Genomic DNA, 17,614 nt, shown 5'->3' on the forward strand with positions numbered 1-17,614 from the left:
AGGGTGGTCAAACTAGCCAATTATAGCATCAGAACTTTAAGCACCTGAGAGAGAGTGGGCACCTCACAGAACATTGTTTTGTGCCACTCCCAAAAGAAATACTCCAGGTGGACACCTTCAGCAATCAGGAGCTCCTCAGTTGCTCATAGCAAATCCCACCCTGGAGTTTACAAAGACTTATGGGTAGAAAAATCACACAAAGTAATTTACTACACTGCATGAGGCAACTGAAAATACCAAGGCTTATGCACACCTTACCATGGGTTGGGCACATCTTAATCTTCAAAGTGACAATTTTCCTCTTTAACACCTTAAAGAGGACCCTTGCACCAGATTTGCCCAGTGCAATATGACATTTGATTTCTTGACTGCTGCTTCTATGGGTGTTGTTTGTGGGTCCACGTAAAATGAAATCTTTGACAATTTCAATCTTTTCTCCATTTATTGTGACGTTGCTAATTGGTCAAGTTATGAGGATTTTGGTTTTGCTTATGTTGAGCTGTAATCCATACTGACGATTGTTGGTCTTTGTTCTCAATCAGTAAGTGCCTCAAGTCATCTTCTCTTCAGTAACCAAGGTTATGTCATCTGCATATCACAGGTTGTTAACAAGTCTTCCTCCAATCCTGATGCCGCGTTCTTCTTCAAATAGTCCAGCTTCTCAGATTATCTGCTTAGCATACAGATTGAATAAGTATGGTCAAAGGATACAACCCTGATACACACTCATCCTGATTTTAAACCATGTAGTATTCCCTTGCTCTGTCTGAATGACTGCCTCTTGCTCTATGCACAGGTTCCTGCTGAGCAAAATTAAATGTTCTGGAATTCCCATTCTTTGCAATGTTATCCATAATTCGTTATGATCCACACAATAGAAAACCTTTGCATAGACAAAACACAGGTAAACACCCTTCTGCTATTCTTTGCTTTCAGCTAAGATCCACTTGACATCAGCAATGATATCTCTCATTCCACATCCTCTTCTGAATCCAGCTTGCATGTCTGGAAGTTCTCTTTCAATATACTGGTGCAACCATTTTTTAATTATCTTCAGCAAAAGGTTACTTGTGTGTGATATTAATGATATTAGTTGATAATTTCCACATTCTTTTGGATGACCTTTCTTTGGAATGGGCACAAATAGGGATCTCTTCCAGAAGGTTGGCTAGGTCGCTGTCTTCCAAATTTCTTAGCATAAACAAGCAAGCGCCTCTACTGTTGCATCCATTTAAAGAAATAGCTCAATGAGTATTCCATCAATTCTTGAAGGCTTGTTTTTCACCAATTCAGTGCAGCTTGGACTTCTTCTTTCAGTACCATTGGATCTTGATCATATGCTACCTCCTAAAATAGCTGAACATCAACCAATGCTTTTTGGTACAGTGGCTCTGTGTATTCCTTCCACCTTCTTTTGATGCTTCCTGCATTGTTCAATATTTTGCACACAAAATCCTTCAATATTGCAATTCAAGGCTTGTATTTTTTCTTCAGTTCTTTCAGCTTGACAATTACTGAGTGTGTTCTTTCCCTTTGGCTTTCTTATTTGAGGTCTTTGAACATTTCATTATAATTTACTTTGTCTTCTTGAGCCACCCTTTAAAATATTTTGCTCAGCTCTTTTATTTCATCATTTCTTCCATTTGCTTTATCTACTCTACGTCAAGAACAAGTTTCAGAGGCTCTTCTGAATTCCATTTTGGCCTTTTCTTCCTTTCCTGTCTTTTTAATCATTTTTTGCTTTCTTCATGTATGATGTTCTTGACATCATCCCACAACTCATCTGTTCTTTTTGGTGTTCAATGAGTCAAATCTATTCTTGAGATGGTCTCTAAATTCAGGTGGAATACAATCAAGGTCATATTTTTTCTCTCATGAACTTGTTTTAATTTTCTTCAGCTTCAAGTTGAACTTGCATATGAACAATTGATGGTCTTTTCCACAGTTAGCTCCTGGCCTTATTTTGACTGATGATACTGAGTTCCTTCATTGCCTCTTTCCACAGATGTAGTCGATCCAATTCCTGTGTATTCCATCTGGCAATGTCCACGTATATAGTTGCTGTTCATGATGTTGAGAAAACGTATTTGCAAATTGTTGTCTTGCAAAATTCTATCATGCAATCTCCAGCATCATTTCTATCACCAAAGCCATATTTTCCAATTATCGATGACTCTTCCATGTTTCCAACTTTTGCATTCCAATCACCAGTAATAATCAATACATCTTGATCGCATGTTTGGTCAACTTTAGACTGCAGAAGTTGATAAAAATTTTGAATTCCTTCATTTTTGGCTTTACTGGTTGAATATAAATTTGAATAATAATATTATTAATGGTTCTTCCTTGTAGGTGTATGGATATTATCCTATCACTGACAGCACTGAACTTGAGGAGAGACCTTGAAATGTTCTTTTTGACGATGAATGTGACACCATTCCTCTTCAATTTGGCATTCCCAGCACAGCAGACCACACAATTGTCTTGATTCAAAATGGCTGACCCTAGTCCATTTCAGCTATTATCTAGATATTGATCTTTATGCATTCCTTTTCATTGATGACACTCCTTTTGACTGTTGACAACTTACTAGATTCATACTTCACACATTCCACATTCTGAGTATTAATGAGAATATGCAGCTCTTTCTTCCCATTATGAGTCATGCAACATCAGCAAATGAAGGTCCCAAAAGCTTTACTCCATCTATGTCATTAAGGCTGACCCTATTTTGAGGAGGCAGCTCCTCCTCAGTCATATTGAGTGCCTTCCAACCTGAGGGGCTCATCTTTTGGCACTATATTAGATAACGTTTCACTGCTCTTCATAATATTTTCCAATAATATATCAGACAATGTTTCACTGCTACTCATAAGGTTTTCAGTGGCCTATTTTTTTCAGAAGTGGATGGTCCCATCCTTCTTCCCAGTCTCTTAGTCTAGAAGCTTTGCTGAAACCTGTCTACCATGAATGACCCTGCTGGTATTTTAAATACTGGTGGGACAGCCTCCAGCCTCACAACAACAGGTAAGCCACCACAGTACTACAAATTGACAAGTGGTGGCATAATCAGATAGAGTCGTATTTACCAAAAACTATTTAAAGACATCAACTATTGCCTCTGAAATGTGCCGTCCCCCTGCCCCCACACATCAATACATTATCAACCTACCCCTTTCTTCAACTTCCCCAGTGAGTTGAGATTTTTAGAATATTATCACCCCTGTCCTCCTTACCCATCTGGGTGAATTTTAGGAGATATTACCTAAGTTTTACTGGAGTAACTTAGTACTTAGTTCTAAAGTATTATTAAAATTTTCCTCAGCATATATTTTTTCAAAATTCTTTACATGCCTACACATAGCCAGTCTCACGACCCATTTAGATTTGTTATATATTACAATATATATCAAAGTTTATTGTTTATTATTTATTCTTTCATTTCATTTTTCCTCTATCTTTCCCTTTCTGTTCTGGTTCATTTGCTGTTTGACTAAAGTTCTTTCTCAAATATTTTTCTCACATTAGGTACAAAGATGACATATTCTAGATCACTGTTTATATACTCATTAACTACCTGATATTTTCTGTCACAGGGTAACTCTGAAAGTTTTCTCTTTACCCTTGGGGTTCAGATATTCTACCACTGTAATTTAGGGCATATGTCTTATTCAACAAACCATCTCAGAACTTGGTGATTCCTTTCAGTGAGTAGATTCAGATCATTCTTACACTTTAGGGAATATTCCTTCTACCGTTTAATTGCAACCTACTACTCTTCAGTTTCCACATATTAAATTTCTAGGGTTATCATTTCATATTTTTCCCTCTAATTTTTAACACTTTATATTTTTCCTCTATGGCATACAGTATGTTTCCACTTGATCCTGCAGGCCACTGTTTCAATTGCAAAAGTGACCACAATTTCCTCAATCTACTAATTTCTCCTACCGGGATATTTTATTTAATAGCTCCAGGAAGCACTGTGCTGCAAATGCATATCCTTAAGTGATCTCATTATTATCTTCTCTTTGTTGTTGTTGTTGTTGTTAGGTGCTGTCAAGACAGCTCCAACTCATAGCAACCCTATGTACAGCAGAACGGAACACTGCCCAGTTCTGTGCTTGCTATATCTAAGCCCATCACTGCAGCCACTGTGTCAATCCATCTCATTGAGGGCCTTCCCAGGCCTCTCTAAATAGGGAAGTTCTGTTGTTTACCCTGTTCTTCTTCCTGAGTGTTGCTGCCTCTTAGATAGTGTTCACAGTCCCCAAAAATATGAGTCAACTTAGCTAGGCCATGATTCTCAGTATTACGTGGTTATCCTCCATTCTGTGATCTAGTTATACTTCATTTTGTGATCTATGTTGCAAATCCTAACCTCTATATGTGTTACTGAGGCAGAATTAAGGTGGGTTGTATTTTGAGTCACAGACTTACCAGAAGGTGTGAGTCAAGTCCCATCCTTACTCAAGTACTCAAGTCATGCTCTTACTCAAGTCATCACCCTTACTCAAATTATACCCTTCCTTGAGTCACACCTTTTGTTATAAGAGAAGAAGAGAGAGAAGAGAAGTGAGCAGAGAGAGAAGGATCTGACAACCATCAAGAAAGAAGAGCCAGGAGCAGAGTGCATCCTCTGGATCCAGGGTCCCTGCACTAAGAACCTCTTAGATTCATGGGAAGATTGATGCCAAGACACATGGCTATCTCCAAGGAGTGTCAGGCCCATAGACAATGAAAGGAGACTAGACCCTTTCCCCAGAGCCAACAGAGAAAGCCTTCCCTTAGAATTGGTGCCCTGAATTCTAACCTCCTAACCTGGGAGAGAATAAAATTTGTTTATTAAAACCATCCACTTGTGGTATTTCTATTATAACAGCACTAAATAACTAAGACAAACTGTTAATTTTCTTTTTCAGCTCACTGGAGCTCAGCAGAATGTAAGGAGGAACAGTCTCTATCCTTGCAGTATACTGGATTATTGTTCTCAGCTCTTATTTTCTCCTTTGATAGAATTATCCTTGCCCTTCACCATGTTACTGCATATTCTCTTCCTAGAAAACAGAACATACTTCCCAGTCCTATTGGTATTTGGCTTGGCCACGTTACTTGTTTTGTCTAATAGAATATGGGTAGAAGTAAGCGTGTGCTGGTTCCACGCCAAGACTTTAAGAGACACTATATACAGGTTTCTGCTCATTCTGTTGCATTTCTACCACTGGCTGCGAGGGCAACAGGCCCAGCATCTCAAAATGAAGAAATACGGAGATCTGACCAAGTTCCACAGACTAAATTGCAACCAGTTAATCCACAAATCCATGAGAAAAATAAATGTTTATTTTGTAAGCCACTGAGATTTTAAGACTGACATTCTGGAAGGGGAAAAACAACAATTAAAAAAAAACCCTGTCCAGTATGACAAATGTGAGCTGGTGGTATAGCAGCAACTAGGTTCCTAGTAATACAATGAAGCACCAGTAGACCCTCTTCCCAATCTGATATATCCTTGCATCCTTCCCGAAATCATGTTTAAAAATGACTCCACAAACCATTTTCATTTCATCCCTGACCCCTGTGAAGCCTGGGATAATGTTGACTGTCAGAGTATGCTCAGATTTCTGGAGCCATTTCTCATCCTAGGATGAACATCATTTCAATCATTGTCCCAAGGACTTTGCCATGCTGGTCTCTAATTCTTGACTCATCCTTAAGACAGGTAACCCACAAAGGTAATGTCAGTGGGCTAAGAGAGTCCAAGGCCCTACTTCCATGTACATTATATAAAGCCTTACCCTAACAATTACAGTGATACAGGAGACAGACTGGAATCAAAAGTAAAAAAGTATAGAATGATTCATTTAGAAGGTTATCACTTGTCGAAATTATTCTTTTAAAAATGTTTTATGAATGTAATAAGTTTTACAGCTACTTTACAAGCCAAATAATATGTTTATCTATATTACTTAGAATCAAAATAAAAGGACAAAGGGAGGGAAAATTGGATATATACACAGAAAAAAATGGGAAAAATTCCATTTATCATTCACTTGAAGGCACAGGTATATAATGCCATTGGATCATATAAAATGGCCTACAAGTTTTAAAAATTTAGATAACTTCTCAAATGAACTTACTTTACTCACTTAAGACTGGTTCTCAGTCTGAAAAGACTTCTTTCACCAATATTAAAAAGTCAGTAAATAACAAATAAATTAGTCAAGTAACTAAATTATGGACGTTTAATATTGTCCTCACCATTTTCAACAGGTGTGTCCTCAGGCAGATCCACATCAAGCATAAGGTCATCATCCTCAAGGTCACATGATTCAAGATTATTCAGAATATCCTGTGAGCAAAAGCAGTAAAAAATACTATAACCCAGGCTTAAAGGATTTGTGAAATCATTAGTTTTGAAAACATCATACCATACGATCAACCTGGTTTTACTCATTATTTGTGCGGTAAGAATAAGTAGATTTTTAAAATAAATTTTTTTCAAAAAAAAGATTTAACTGGTTTACTTAACTTAAGCTTCCTAGTCTTCCTCTCTACTAGATTTTTATTTAAGAAAATTTACAGTATATAGTACATGTGCCAGATATTATTCTAAGCACTTTACAAATTATTTTGCACCATCTTCAGAGAACCCTACTATTATAATCCCCCTACTACAGATGAGAAAATTAATGTATGAACAACCTAAATATGTGGCCAAATCAGGATCTGAACACAGGAAGTCTAGTGACTGAATTCATACTTTTAAGGATTATCTTAAAAAACTTAAATAATTTGAGTTAGTGATGAATCATCAAAATTTTATTCATATTTGGTGTAGGTTTTGTTACATATACAGATTGAACCACTAACACAAAACAGTGAAATAAGCCTTTAATGATATGCATATTCCATATCCTTTTTTATTCCAAACACCCTACCTATTATTGTCATCACCACCACTGCCACCATTTTGGTTTTGGTTTAATTTGTTCTTTCTCTGTAACAGTACTCTAGTATGCACACTGATAGAAATAGTCCCCGACATGTTCTATTTGAAACTTTGCCACCTAACATCTCTCCTTAGAAAAGTAGTTTTGCTTTCAGAGGCTCTTGGTCCAATACCTAAAGAACAGAATAAACTAAAACTATAGGTTTAAGGTAAAGAATGGAGTTTCACCTACAGCCCATGGATGGACCAGAGTATTCTTTTAAAAAGCAAAGAATTTATCAAATATTATAAGACTTTTCCTTAGTACATAAAGTAAATAGGTTACAAAGTCCACAATTTTTTAAATAACTTAAGACACTAAAGCCATGAAAAACTTCTATAAAAGGAAATACCTACTTCATTACAGAACTGTTTCCTATGTCAGGATTTTCATCCAAATATTTCACTCCTTCCAGCAGTCAGAAAGTTTGTTATGAGCCTAATTTTTCAAAATTTAGCTAACACCTTCCAATTTTTTCTTTCCAATAATTTATTCCTCAGACATAATGAGATAAATGCACAAAATGTATATGTAAGAACAATCATTACAAAATGGTTCAGAATGACAAAAAGTAAAAATAATCAAAACTCCAAAGAACAGAAAAATGGTTAAACAGAAAATGTGGAACAGTCATACAATGGACTGTTCTGCAGTTCTTAAAAAAGATAATGAAATATAATTATAGACACAGAAAGATGTTAACAGAGATAAAAATGAAACTAAAGTATTTAAAATCTTTTGCCCTTACAAATAGTGTTTCAATGAATGCCTATAAATTAAAAGTAAAATGAAATAAATGAATCCATCTGTATATCAAGTCAATGGCATTAACTCAGAGGAAAAACTTTCTTTTTCCCAGTAATTATATTATTAATAATACCAATGTATTTTTAGTCTGTAAGCATTGTATATACACTGTTAAGTTTTATGTTGGTGTTTGTTGAAAAATGGATTCTCTTCTCAGTAAAAAAGGAGATGAGGATATAAAATCAATGAAATTAAGTGAAAACTCTCTATTCTTGAATTAGAAGGGGAAGTATCAATATGAACACAAGAAGTCTTTCATCTTAAAAGAAAAAAATACATCACTTGGACTGCACTAGGCTGAGATGCTAACTGAAAAATAAAGCACGTCTCTAAAACAGCATATACAAAATCATTTTTTGATGAAACACTGTACAATATGCATAGAAAAAAGCTAGAAAACCCAAACACAGATTAACCCTTTATTTTAACATTACAGGCTTTTTCTTCCTTTTTGTTTAAAGTACCTGTATTTTCTCACATTCTGCAATAAGGACAATGACTTGTCTAATTTTATCCCCCCTACACACACACAAAAAAAATGTTATCTTCTCTATAAAAACATTAGTTTGTGTATGTATGTCTGAGCATGTGTGAAAAAGATGGTGTTGGCTGCCCTGGGCTGGACCTGACAACTATGGCTCACAACAAAGGTAGTAAAGCATCCTATATTCTAGGTCCAGAGCAGAGTTTGCTGAGAAGCACCAAATCAGCAAAAGGAACACTGCCACCTCTGCCAAAAATGTTGTTCAACTTTTAATAACTAACTAAACTATACATTTCTTTTGCTCTCTGTTACGTCTTATTTTATAATGAAAAGTGCTTTAAAAACAAACAACAAAGAAACTAAGCTTAAAGAACAGGAATAAGCCTCTTCTAACAAGTGTGAAAGTGATGTAATAATAATAATATCATAACTAAGAAAATCTATTAGTCAGTGGAAAAGGAATGGGAAAAGAGTTAGTAGTTATTGCAAAGGACAGGAGGGAAAAGGAGAGGGAGAAAGGAAGGGAAGAAAAGAGGGAATATCTTTCAATTATGCCTCCAGTTAACACTCTCCAATAAATCAATTATATATGATGTTTCAGAAATTTAACTAGTCACATGGAAAGATGCTAATGGCATGGTATAAAACAGAGAAAAGAGCAGATTATAAAGTAACGTGTACAATATGACTCCATTTGTAACACTGAAAACGACATTTAAATATCTAGATGGTGATAAACCAACGGCTTAAGCATTGCAACCTTTCATTAGGTAAAATAATAAATATTTATATTTTTTGTATTCTATTTTGTGTTTCTGTAAGAAAGCCATAGTTATTTTGTAATAAGAAAAAATTCATTTTGGAAAAGGTCTCTCTTGCCATTGCTTATGGTCATAGTCTTAGAAACCTTTATATATAGCTCATCTCTAACCCTGTAATAAAAAGTCTGATTCCATTTTTTATGTTTAACCTTTAACAGTATTCAAACCACACTACACCCCCTTTGCCTCTTGGCCCACATCTAAGCAAGCCCCTAGGAAAGCCCAGATCTTCTCCCCAGGTGCCAGCAGGGAAGTGCGAACCACACAAAGCCAGCCTATGCTTGGGAACCCTCACCCTAGCCTATCTCCTAACTTAAACAAAAACTGCAGCCATCTGTTCCTCCCTTCTCTCAAGCCATTTGGGACAGTTTCGGTGTTTGCCCTGCTCTTTCCAGTAAATCTCATTACCTGAGTAATATATTCTTCAATACTCTCTTGTACATGTGTGGCATCATTAGTCTTGACATTTGAATCAATTTTGGATGGAAAGAGTTGATCCCATCCTCCACAGGGCACCACCAAAAGACACATCATCAATAATTCAACAAATAAAGACATTAATACATGCAAGGACTTATTCTGGACACAGGTGACAGCTGTGTAGAAAAGTTATAATCGCTGTCCTCCAAGGCTATCTGTCCCCCACCCCAAACAAATGGTTCTGTTACAACACAGTAATTGCTCAAATGCCATGGGACCACATCTAAGTATTAGCAATCAGAGAAAATCTAAAAATGAGTCAAATTAGAGAAAATCTAGTTGAGATTCATGTGTTATTTGGGTGAAGGGAAAGGCAATATAACAGAAGTATGTGACTAGCAAAATAACAACGGGGAAAAGGACACAGAAACGTACACAAAAGGGACTTCCGGTAAGATAGAAAAATAGGCAAACGACACAGACCCTCTTCAACAAAGAAAAGAAAAACCAACTGACAGAGATACAGAAGATAATCCTAGAGCCCTGAGCTTTGAAAGGAACTATACAGAAGTGGATTAGGCACCAACTAGTGGAAAAACCTGAACGAAAACACTGAGTACAGAGACAGTCAGTGCTGTAGACTGTAAACTACTCTGACGGGAACAACAGCCTGAATATTTCCAAGTGGTATTGGGACCTGAGAATTGACCTAAAGATCAGCCCTGGTCACCAAGGGCTGCAGGGATGACTGGGCTGGTGGCCTATGACTAGGAAGGGAAATAGCAAGGAGAGAGACAACCTGAGCTGTTGACTTTCCACTGTCCAGAGGGAACTAACACTTTGATTGCTTACATGCAGCAGCCATTTTTGATATTTAAAGTGGCAGAGGGGACAGTCATTTTGAATGTTTAGAAGTGGCAGCCATTTTAGATATTTAAAGTGACCAGGGCGCAGCCATTTTGAATGTTTACAAGCAGTGGCCATTTTGGAAATTTAAAGTGACAGAGGGCACAGTCATTTAGAATCGTTACAGGTGGGAACCATTTTGGATTTTAAAGTAATAGCATTCTCATTCAGATTCCAGGGACCTAAGAATAGGCTCTGTTTGCCAAGGTCGGCAGGGACATACAATACGCTGACAACAGGAAAGGAGACAGGTGGTGAGTGTATAAGTGCTGTCAACTAGTGAATAGAGGAGCCCAGCATTGTACCCTCTGCTTGCACAGATAACATACAAACAAAACAAAACAAAAAAAAAAAAAAAAAAAAAATGAAAATTGTGGGCAAGTCACTCCAACATACAATCCCCAATTAAATATACACACAAAAATGTAACAATGCCCTGGAGACAACAGAGCATCACAGTCCACACAAAGAAGCAAGATAAAGCTGGAGAAACAAGGGACCAGGATACAGTCCCAAAACACATCCCTGAGGAACTCTCTAATAAGGAATTCAAAGGATGATATTTAGGTAAAGTCAAAGGATTGAGAGACAGACCAAGGAAAACACAGACAAATCCCTAGAAGAATTTTGGAAGAAAATACAAAAACAAAATGACAAAATAAATGAAAAATTAGCAATGATTCAAAATCTACAAATAGAAATCCAGAAGATTAATACCAAATTGTCAAAAAATAGATAACACATTAAAAGGGCAAAGGAGTAGAATGGATGCAATGGAAGACAGATTAATGAGATTGAAGAAAAATACCTGAATACTTCTTTGGAAAGGGATCAATCAGAAAAAAGATCAAAACAAAATGAAGAAAGCCTAAGGTTCATGTGGGATACCGTATAAAGGGATAACCTATGAGTCACTGGAATTCCAAAACAGGAAGAGAAAAATGAAACCACAGAAAAAACTGTCCAAGATTTGTTGGAAGAGATCTTCCCTGATATGATGAAAGATACAAATATATCCATTCAGGAAGTCCAATGAACCCCAAACAGGATAGACCCCAAAAGGAAATCACCAAAACATACCATCAACAAACTCACCAAAACTAAAGACAAAGAAAGAATCATGACAGCAGCATGGAAAAAACGAAAAGTTAACCTACAAGGGGCAAACCAGTAAGACTAAGCTCAGATTTCCCGGCAGAAACCACACAGGCAAGAAAACAATGGGATGGTATATATAAAACCCTGAAAGAGAAAAATTTCCAACCAAGAATTATGTACCCAGCAAAACTGTCCCTCAAATATGATGGTGAAACTAGGACATTTCCAGATAAGCAGAAATTAAGGGAATTTGTTAAAACCAGACCAACCTTACAAGACATGTTAAAAGGAGTCCTTTGGACAGAGAAGCAACAATAGCCAACAACAACTGATCATTAACACACATGATAATATAACCCAGAATCCAGCACAGTTATTGAAGTAGCCAAAGTAAATAAGCCTACAAGATTGTAAACAGGGAACCAGAGACATCAATTGACAAATGAGGACAACTACAAAACAAAATGAGGGAAAAAACTGTGTCGTTACAGAATTTCTAGATGGTAGGGATGTCAAGACAACTACAAGGCAGAACAGATTGTTCTAAACTTGGGAAGAAAACTATGAAACACAGGGTAACCTCAAAGAAAAATGATAAACCTTCACATCAAAATAAAAAAAGAGGACCAGCACAAGTATTTAGCAAATACTAAAATAATAGCAAAAAAGGAAGTGATAACATGATTCATAAACAAAACGAGAACAGCATAGAAAATTATATGGAAGAAAGAAATTGACACCATGAAAAAGCACAAAACAAAAATGACAGCAACAAATTCATATGTGCCGATAATTACATATCTGGCAAGGGACTTATCTCTAAGATTTATAGAAAACTCCAATGCCTCAGCACCAAAGGAATTAACAATCCAATTGAAAAATGGGCAGAAGACATGAATAGACACTTCACCAAAGAGGATATTCATGTGGCCAGCTAATACATGAAAAGATGCTCACAATCATTGGCCATCAGAGAAATGCAAATCAAAACAACAATGAGATATACCATCTCACTCCAGCACTGATGGCAAGGTTCAATGAGACAGAAAATAACAAATGCTGGTGGGGATGTGGACAGATTGGGACTCTCATACACTACTTGTATGACTGTGAAGTGACACAACCACTGTGGCAAGCAGTATGGGATTCCTTAGAAAGTTGGAATTGGAGATACCATTTGACCCAGCAATCCCATTACTAGGTATATATCCTAGAGAGGTGAGAGCCAGGACACAGATACATGCACACTTATGTTCATCACAGCACTATTTACAATAGCAAAAAGATGGAAACAACCAATGTGCCCATCAGCAGAAGCATGGATGGCCAAACTATGGTACATACATATAATGGAATGCTATGCAGCACTAAAGAATTATGTAGAGTCTACAAAACACCACATAATATGGATGAACTTGGAGGACATTATCCTGAGTGAAATAAGTCAACCACAGACTGACAAATATAACATTAGTTCATTGCTGTGGGGGTCAAGGAAAGGTTTATATATGGAGGGAAACTCTCTTTGTTGGTTGCCAGGGATGGGAGGGGAGGGGAGGGAACACTGAAAAAATATCCATTTACCCATGTCACTTTAATTTTGTGTATTTCACTGTACATAAATTATACTCCAATCAAATGCATTAAAAAAAAATAAACGTACACAGAAGATATACACAACACAGGAACAATACTGCATTACCATATCAGGTAACATTAGTCTAATGGGTAAATGCATAGACAGGTGAGAAGATCAGTGTGGGTATTCTTGGGTGCACAGGAATATACCCATGACCGTGGGTAGAGTTGGCTGATGATATTCTTACATGTGTATCTGTATTACAAAAATATACACATACATTACAGAAGTAACAGTGGACAAGGTTGGAGCAGCTTCTCAGAGACAACCAAGCACCCTGAGAGAGAGAGTCACCAGGTCTGTAGACTCAGGACCATGGTCTCGGGGGACATCAACGTAGTACATAAAAATCTTCTTCCATATCCTACTTTGGTGAGTAGTGATTGGGGTCTTAAAAGCTTTTGAGCAGCCATCTATGACGCAACAATTGGTCTCCCTTCATCTGGAGCAAAGAGTGAAGAAAATCAAAGTCATACGAAAACAATTAATCCACATGTATGATGGACCACAGGGACCTCAACCAACATGACCCTGAGAGCAGAAGAGCTAGATGGTGCTCAGCTACCAACACCAACCACTTTGAAAGGGGTTAAACTGGAGACCCTGGATAGAGTGGAAAGAAAAATTTGGCGGAAAATTAAAAAAACGCAGAAATGACTAGGATTACTGGTCAGATAGACTGGTGGAACCCGAGACTACAGCCCCAGAACTGGACTCAATTCAGTGGATTAGCTTTCAGCCAAACAGTAGAAAGACCTGCAAGCAAAACAGCTACAACAAGGAGATACATCCACCTACCCTAGGGAGATGTACCCACCTACCCTCAGGTGATGCACCCCTTAGATCAACCAACCATCAGAAGGGCAGCATTTGCATACAGGGAAATGCCTTAGGCCCTATGCCACCAAAGCTCTCTATAAGCTGAGAGGACATAAAATATAAATGTTTTACTACTTTTTGAAGAAAAATGAAGTCATTAATAATAAATTTTAAAATTTAACCAATTATCTATATTGCATACCTCTCTCTCCTTCCTTATCTATATAATATGCCATATTCTGGAAATATACGGATGTTCCGACTTTTTCCAACCTTACTATTATAGATAATGCTTCAATAAACCTCTAAAAGTAAAAACTTAAATGAAATAAATGAACCCAACCATGTGTCAAGTTTATGGCAAAACCAATCAAAGAGAAACTAAAGTAGGGAAGATAAGAGAGAGAGACATAAAAGTCCCAAACTGTTCTCAGTAATTAAAATTGTTGGTGGTATTTTTATTTTGAAACTATTGTGTATACACTGTCATATAACAGATGAGTTATTACATTAGCATTTGTTAGAAAATGGAATTCTCCACATCAGGGAAAAAGATAAAGATGTAAATTTCAGTAAAAATGCCCTTCTCCTGAGTCTGAATGGGAAGTATCAATATGAAGTCATAATGTATTTCATTTTATGGGAAAAACATATATATATATATATATATATATATATACTTCTTATATCTGTCTACTGAGGAGCTCTGGTGGCATAGTGCCTAAGGCACTTGACTGCTAACCAGAAGGCTGGCGATTCAAACCCACCAGCCACTCCTCGGAAGGAAGGTTTGGCAATCTACTTCCGTAGTGATACTGCCTCAGAAACCCAAGGAGGGGTCGCTATGAGTCGGGGCCGACTCAACGGCACATAACAACAACAACATCTGTCTACTGAAAAGGAAGAAACAACTAATCCAACAGCAACGATAATGCCCTCATTAGTCTTTAAATACTATTTCCCACTAAAATAATCTAAGGTCTTATGGAGAAATAATTGATTCTAGGTTGGAGGTAGAAAATGGATAAGGACACATTGTCATACCAAAGCAAAGAAGTTATCAGAGGCTACTGCGATCATAGCCAATGAACTCAGAAGCCAACCGAAAGAGACAACTACTAACCAAAGATAGGACAATCTGAGCTGTAATATGCACTATAACTGCAATAATTAAAACATATCAAATATGTTTCTATCTATGAGTCCATGAAGATACTCAAGAAAAGAGAAAAAAAGAAAAAAATAAAAAGTATATTAATTGGTTACTACTAAAAAAAAAAAAAAAAAAAACTCACTCTAACAGAGTCCATGCAGTAACATAACACACCTACTCCTCACTCATCAACTATCTAGTTTATCCAACGTTTCGCACTTATAACAATTCTGAAAAAATTCTCAGGGATACCTCCAATGGTCAAAGCTCCATACAGGGCGATGGCCAAGCCCAGGATGCCCTCTACAAGGCCACCCAGAATGATGTAACGGAGTCCCCGGCACTGACCAAGCCACATAAAGGACAGCAGCTGACTGTCCATGGGATATCTTCTCTCATTCATCTGCAACAACCAGCCGTGGAGGGCATGGGACAATAGTGGGATGATATGAGGTTGTGGGTGGGCAGGGGTAGGCTGAGCAAAGGACCCAAAAATGCCAGAGAGGTTGGTGGAAGGATGCTGGAAGGAGAGGAGAGAGAAGGGGGTCATGCAAGGCTGTGGGGATGGGGTGGATGGAGCAAAAGTGGGTCTCCACCCAGGGCAGGTAGTGGGAGGAAGTAGGTGAAGAGAGGCCTGCTTCATCATCACATGCATCTCAAGACATACCAAAAGTACCTAAGAGGTCATGAGTGACGTGTGGGTCAGGCCCATGCCAGAGCCAAAGATGGGGCACAGCCCTCAACTCTCATGTAATAATGATTTCACATAATGACATGCTCTTTGGAACCTAACCATGTTGACAAGGAGTAGGTGTATATATTCTTCTCACAATTATATTGAACATTCACCAATACAGACCATATTCTGCCATAAAAAGTTCCTTACCAAATACAAAAGAATAAAAATACTACAAAGTATGTTATCTCCCCTTAGTAGAATTAAATTAGAATTAGATAGCTGAAAAATCTCTAAATATTTTCAAATTAAACAACACACTTCTAAATATCATATAAGTATGCCTAAGTTGGTGAGAAGCGACCATCTTAAGTTGGGTCTTAAGATGTAGCTAATGGTTTCCTATCATCAGAAAGGAAGAAGAGTGAAAAAAAAAAAAAAAAAAAAACCAAGGACATTTGGAAGCAATCAGTCCTAGGACGTGATGGACCTTGAGACCAAAAGAACTAGATGGTGCCCAGCTACCAATGCCAACCACACAGGAAAGGATCAAAACTGGAGAGCTTGAATAGAGTGGGAGGAAAAACATGGAACAAAATCCAAAAACAGAATAATAACCAGAATTACTGGTCGGATGGAGTCTGGTAGGACCCCCTAATACGATGGCCCTAGGATACACTTCAGACCTGGAATAAAACTCACTCCCAGGGGCTGGCTCTCAGCCCAATAGTAAACAAGATGTACACGCAGACCACTCAACCCAGGCTGACGCACCCATATACTCTATGGAGATGCATCCCTTGGAGCAACTGACCATGGGGGACCAGAGGGATGACATTGGCATGGAGGAAATGCAGGACACATAGGAGTGAATAACTGCTAGGGGCACGGCGGGGGGGGGCTGTTAAAAAGAAAAAAATAAATAAATACCATATAGGTCAAAGAAGAAACTAAGGAATTTTTTAACTAAATGAAAATGAGAAGGAACTTACTAAAATTTGAAATATGCAGCAAAAGCAGTGCTTAGGTATAAATTTATGGCACTGCATGTACGTATTATGAAAGAAGATAGATCTAAAATCATTAACCTAAGCTTTCACCTTAGGAAACTAGAGAAAGGTAAGTAAATTATGACTAAAACAAACAGAAAAAAAAATAAATAGAGGAGAAATCAAGGAAACTGAAAACAGGAATACAGAAAAATAAATGACACCAAAAGTTGGTTGTTAGAAAACATCAGTAAAATCAATATGCTCTAGCTAAGCTAAGCAATGGAATGAAAAAAAGAAGACACAAATCACAAATATCAGAAATGAAAGAGTAGTTTAATGTATATTAAAAAGATAATAAAGGAATACTACAAACTACTTTATGCCCACATATTTGATAATTAGATGAAAAGCACCAATTCCTTCAAAGACTCAAAGCTATCAAAACTGACACAGGAAAAAACAGATAATCTGAAAAGGCCTATATCTAGTAAATCAACTGAATCAATAATTCTTCCAACAAAGAAATCACTAGGCCCAAAGGGTTTCACCAGTGAATTCTACCAAAGATTTAAAGAAGAAAGGAAATCAACAGAGTTCAGTGCTTATGTAGAATCTTCATAGACTTCACTCATTTCCAAAGTCTCTTAGGTCAACACCTTATTCCCCAACTTTCATAAAGTAAGGTTATTTCATAATACACTTACAATGCATTTATAATTTTGTGTCACATTTTTCATTCTATCCTGGGATTCTCCTGACCTCCTAAAGGACTTTTTTTAAATATATATATATATATATATATATATATAT

The 17,614-nt window shown here is 37.1% G+C and overlaps 1 protein-coding gene across 1 annotated transcript in view; it reads right to left on the reverse strand.

The window, feature by feature from the left end:
* The window catches only part of CCSER2 (coiled-coil serine rich protein 2), a 333,330-nt gene that overhangs the window by 210,354 nt on the left and 105,362 nt on the right, over window positions 1-17,614 (reverse strand). The window contains exon 3 of the mRNA XM_007954228.1: window positions 6,259-6,349. Within this exon, the coding sequence (XP_007952419.1) occupies window positions 6,259-6,349 (91 nt within the window). The remainder of the gene's footprint in view (window positions 1-6,258; window positions 6,350-17,614) is intronic.

The sequence above is a fragment of the Orycteropus afer genome, unplaced genomic scaffold (assembly GCF_000298275.1).
Source record: "Orycteropus afer afer isolate SDZICR_OR568_19922 unplaced genomic scaffold, OryAfe1.0 scaffold00449, whole genome shotgun sequence".
NCBI lineage: Eukaryota > Metazoa > Chordata > Mammalia > Tubulidentata > Orycteropodidae > Orycteropus > Orycteropus afer.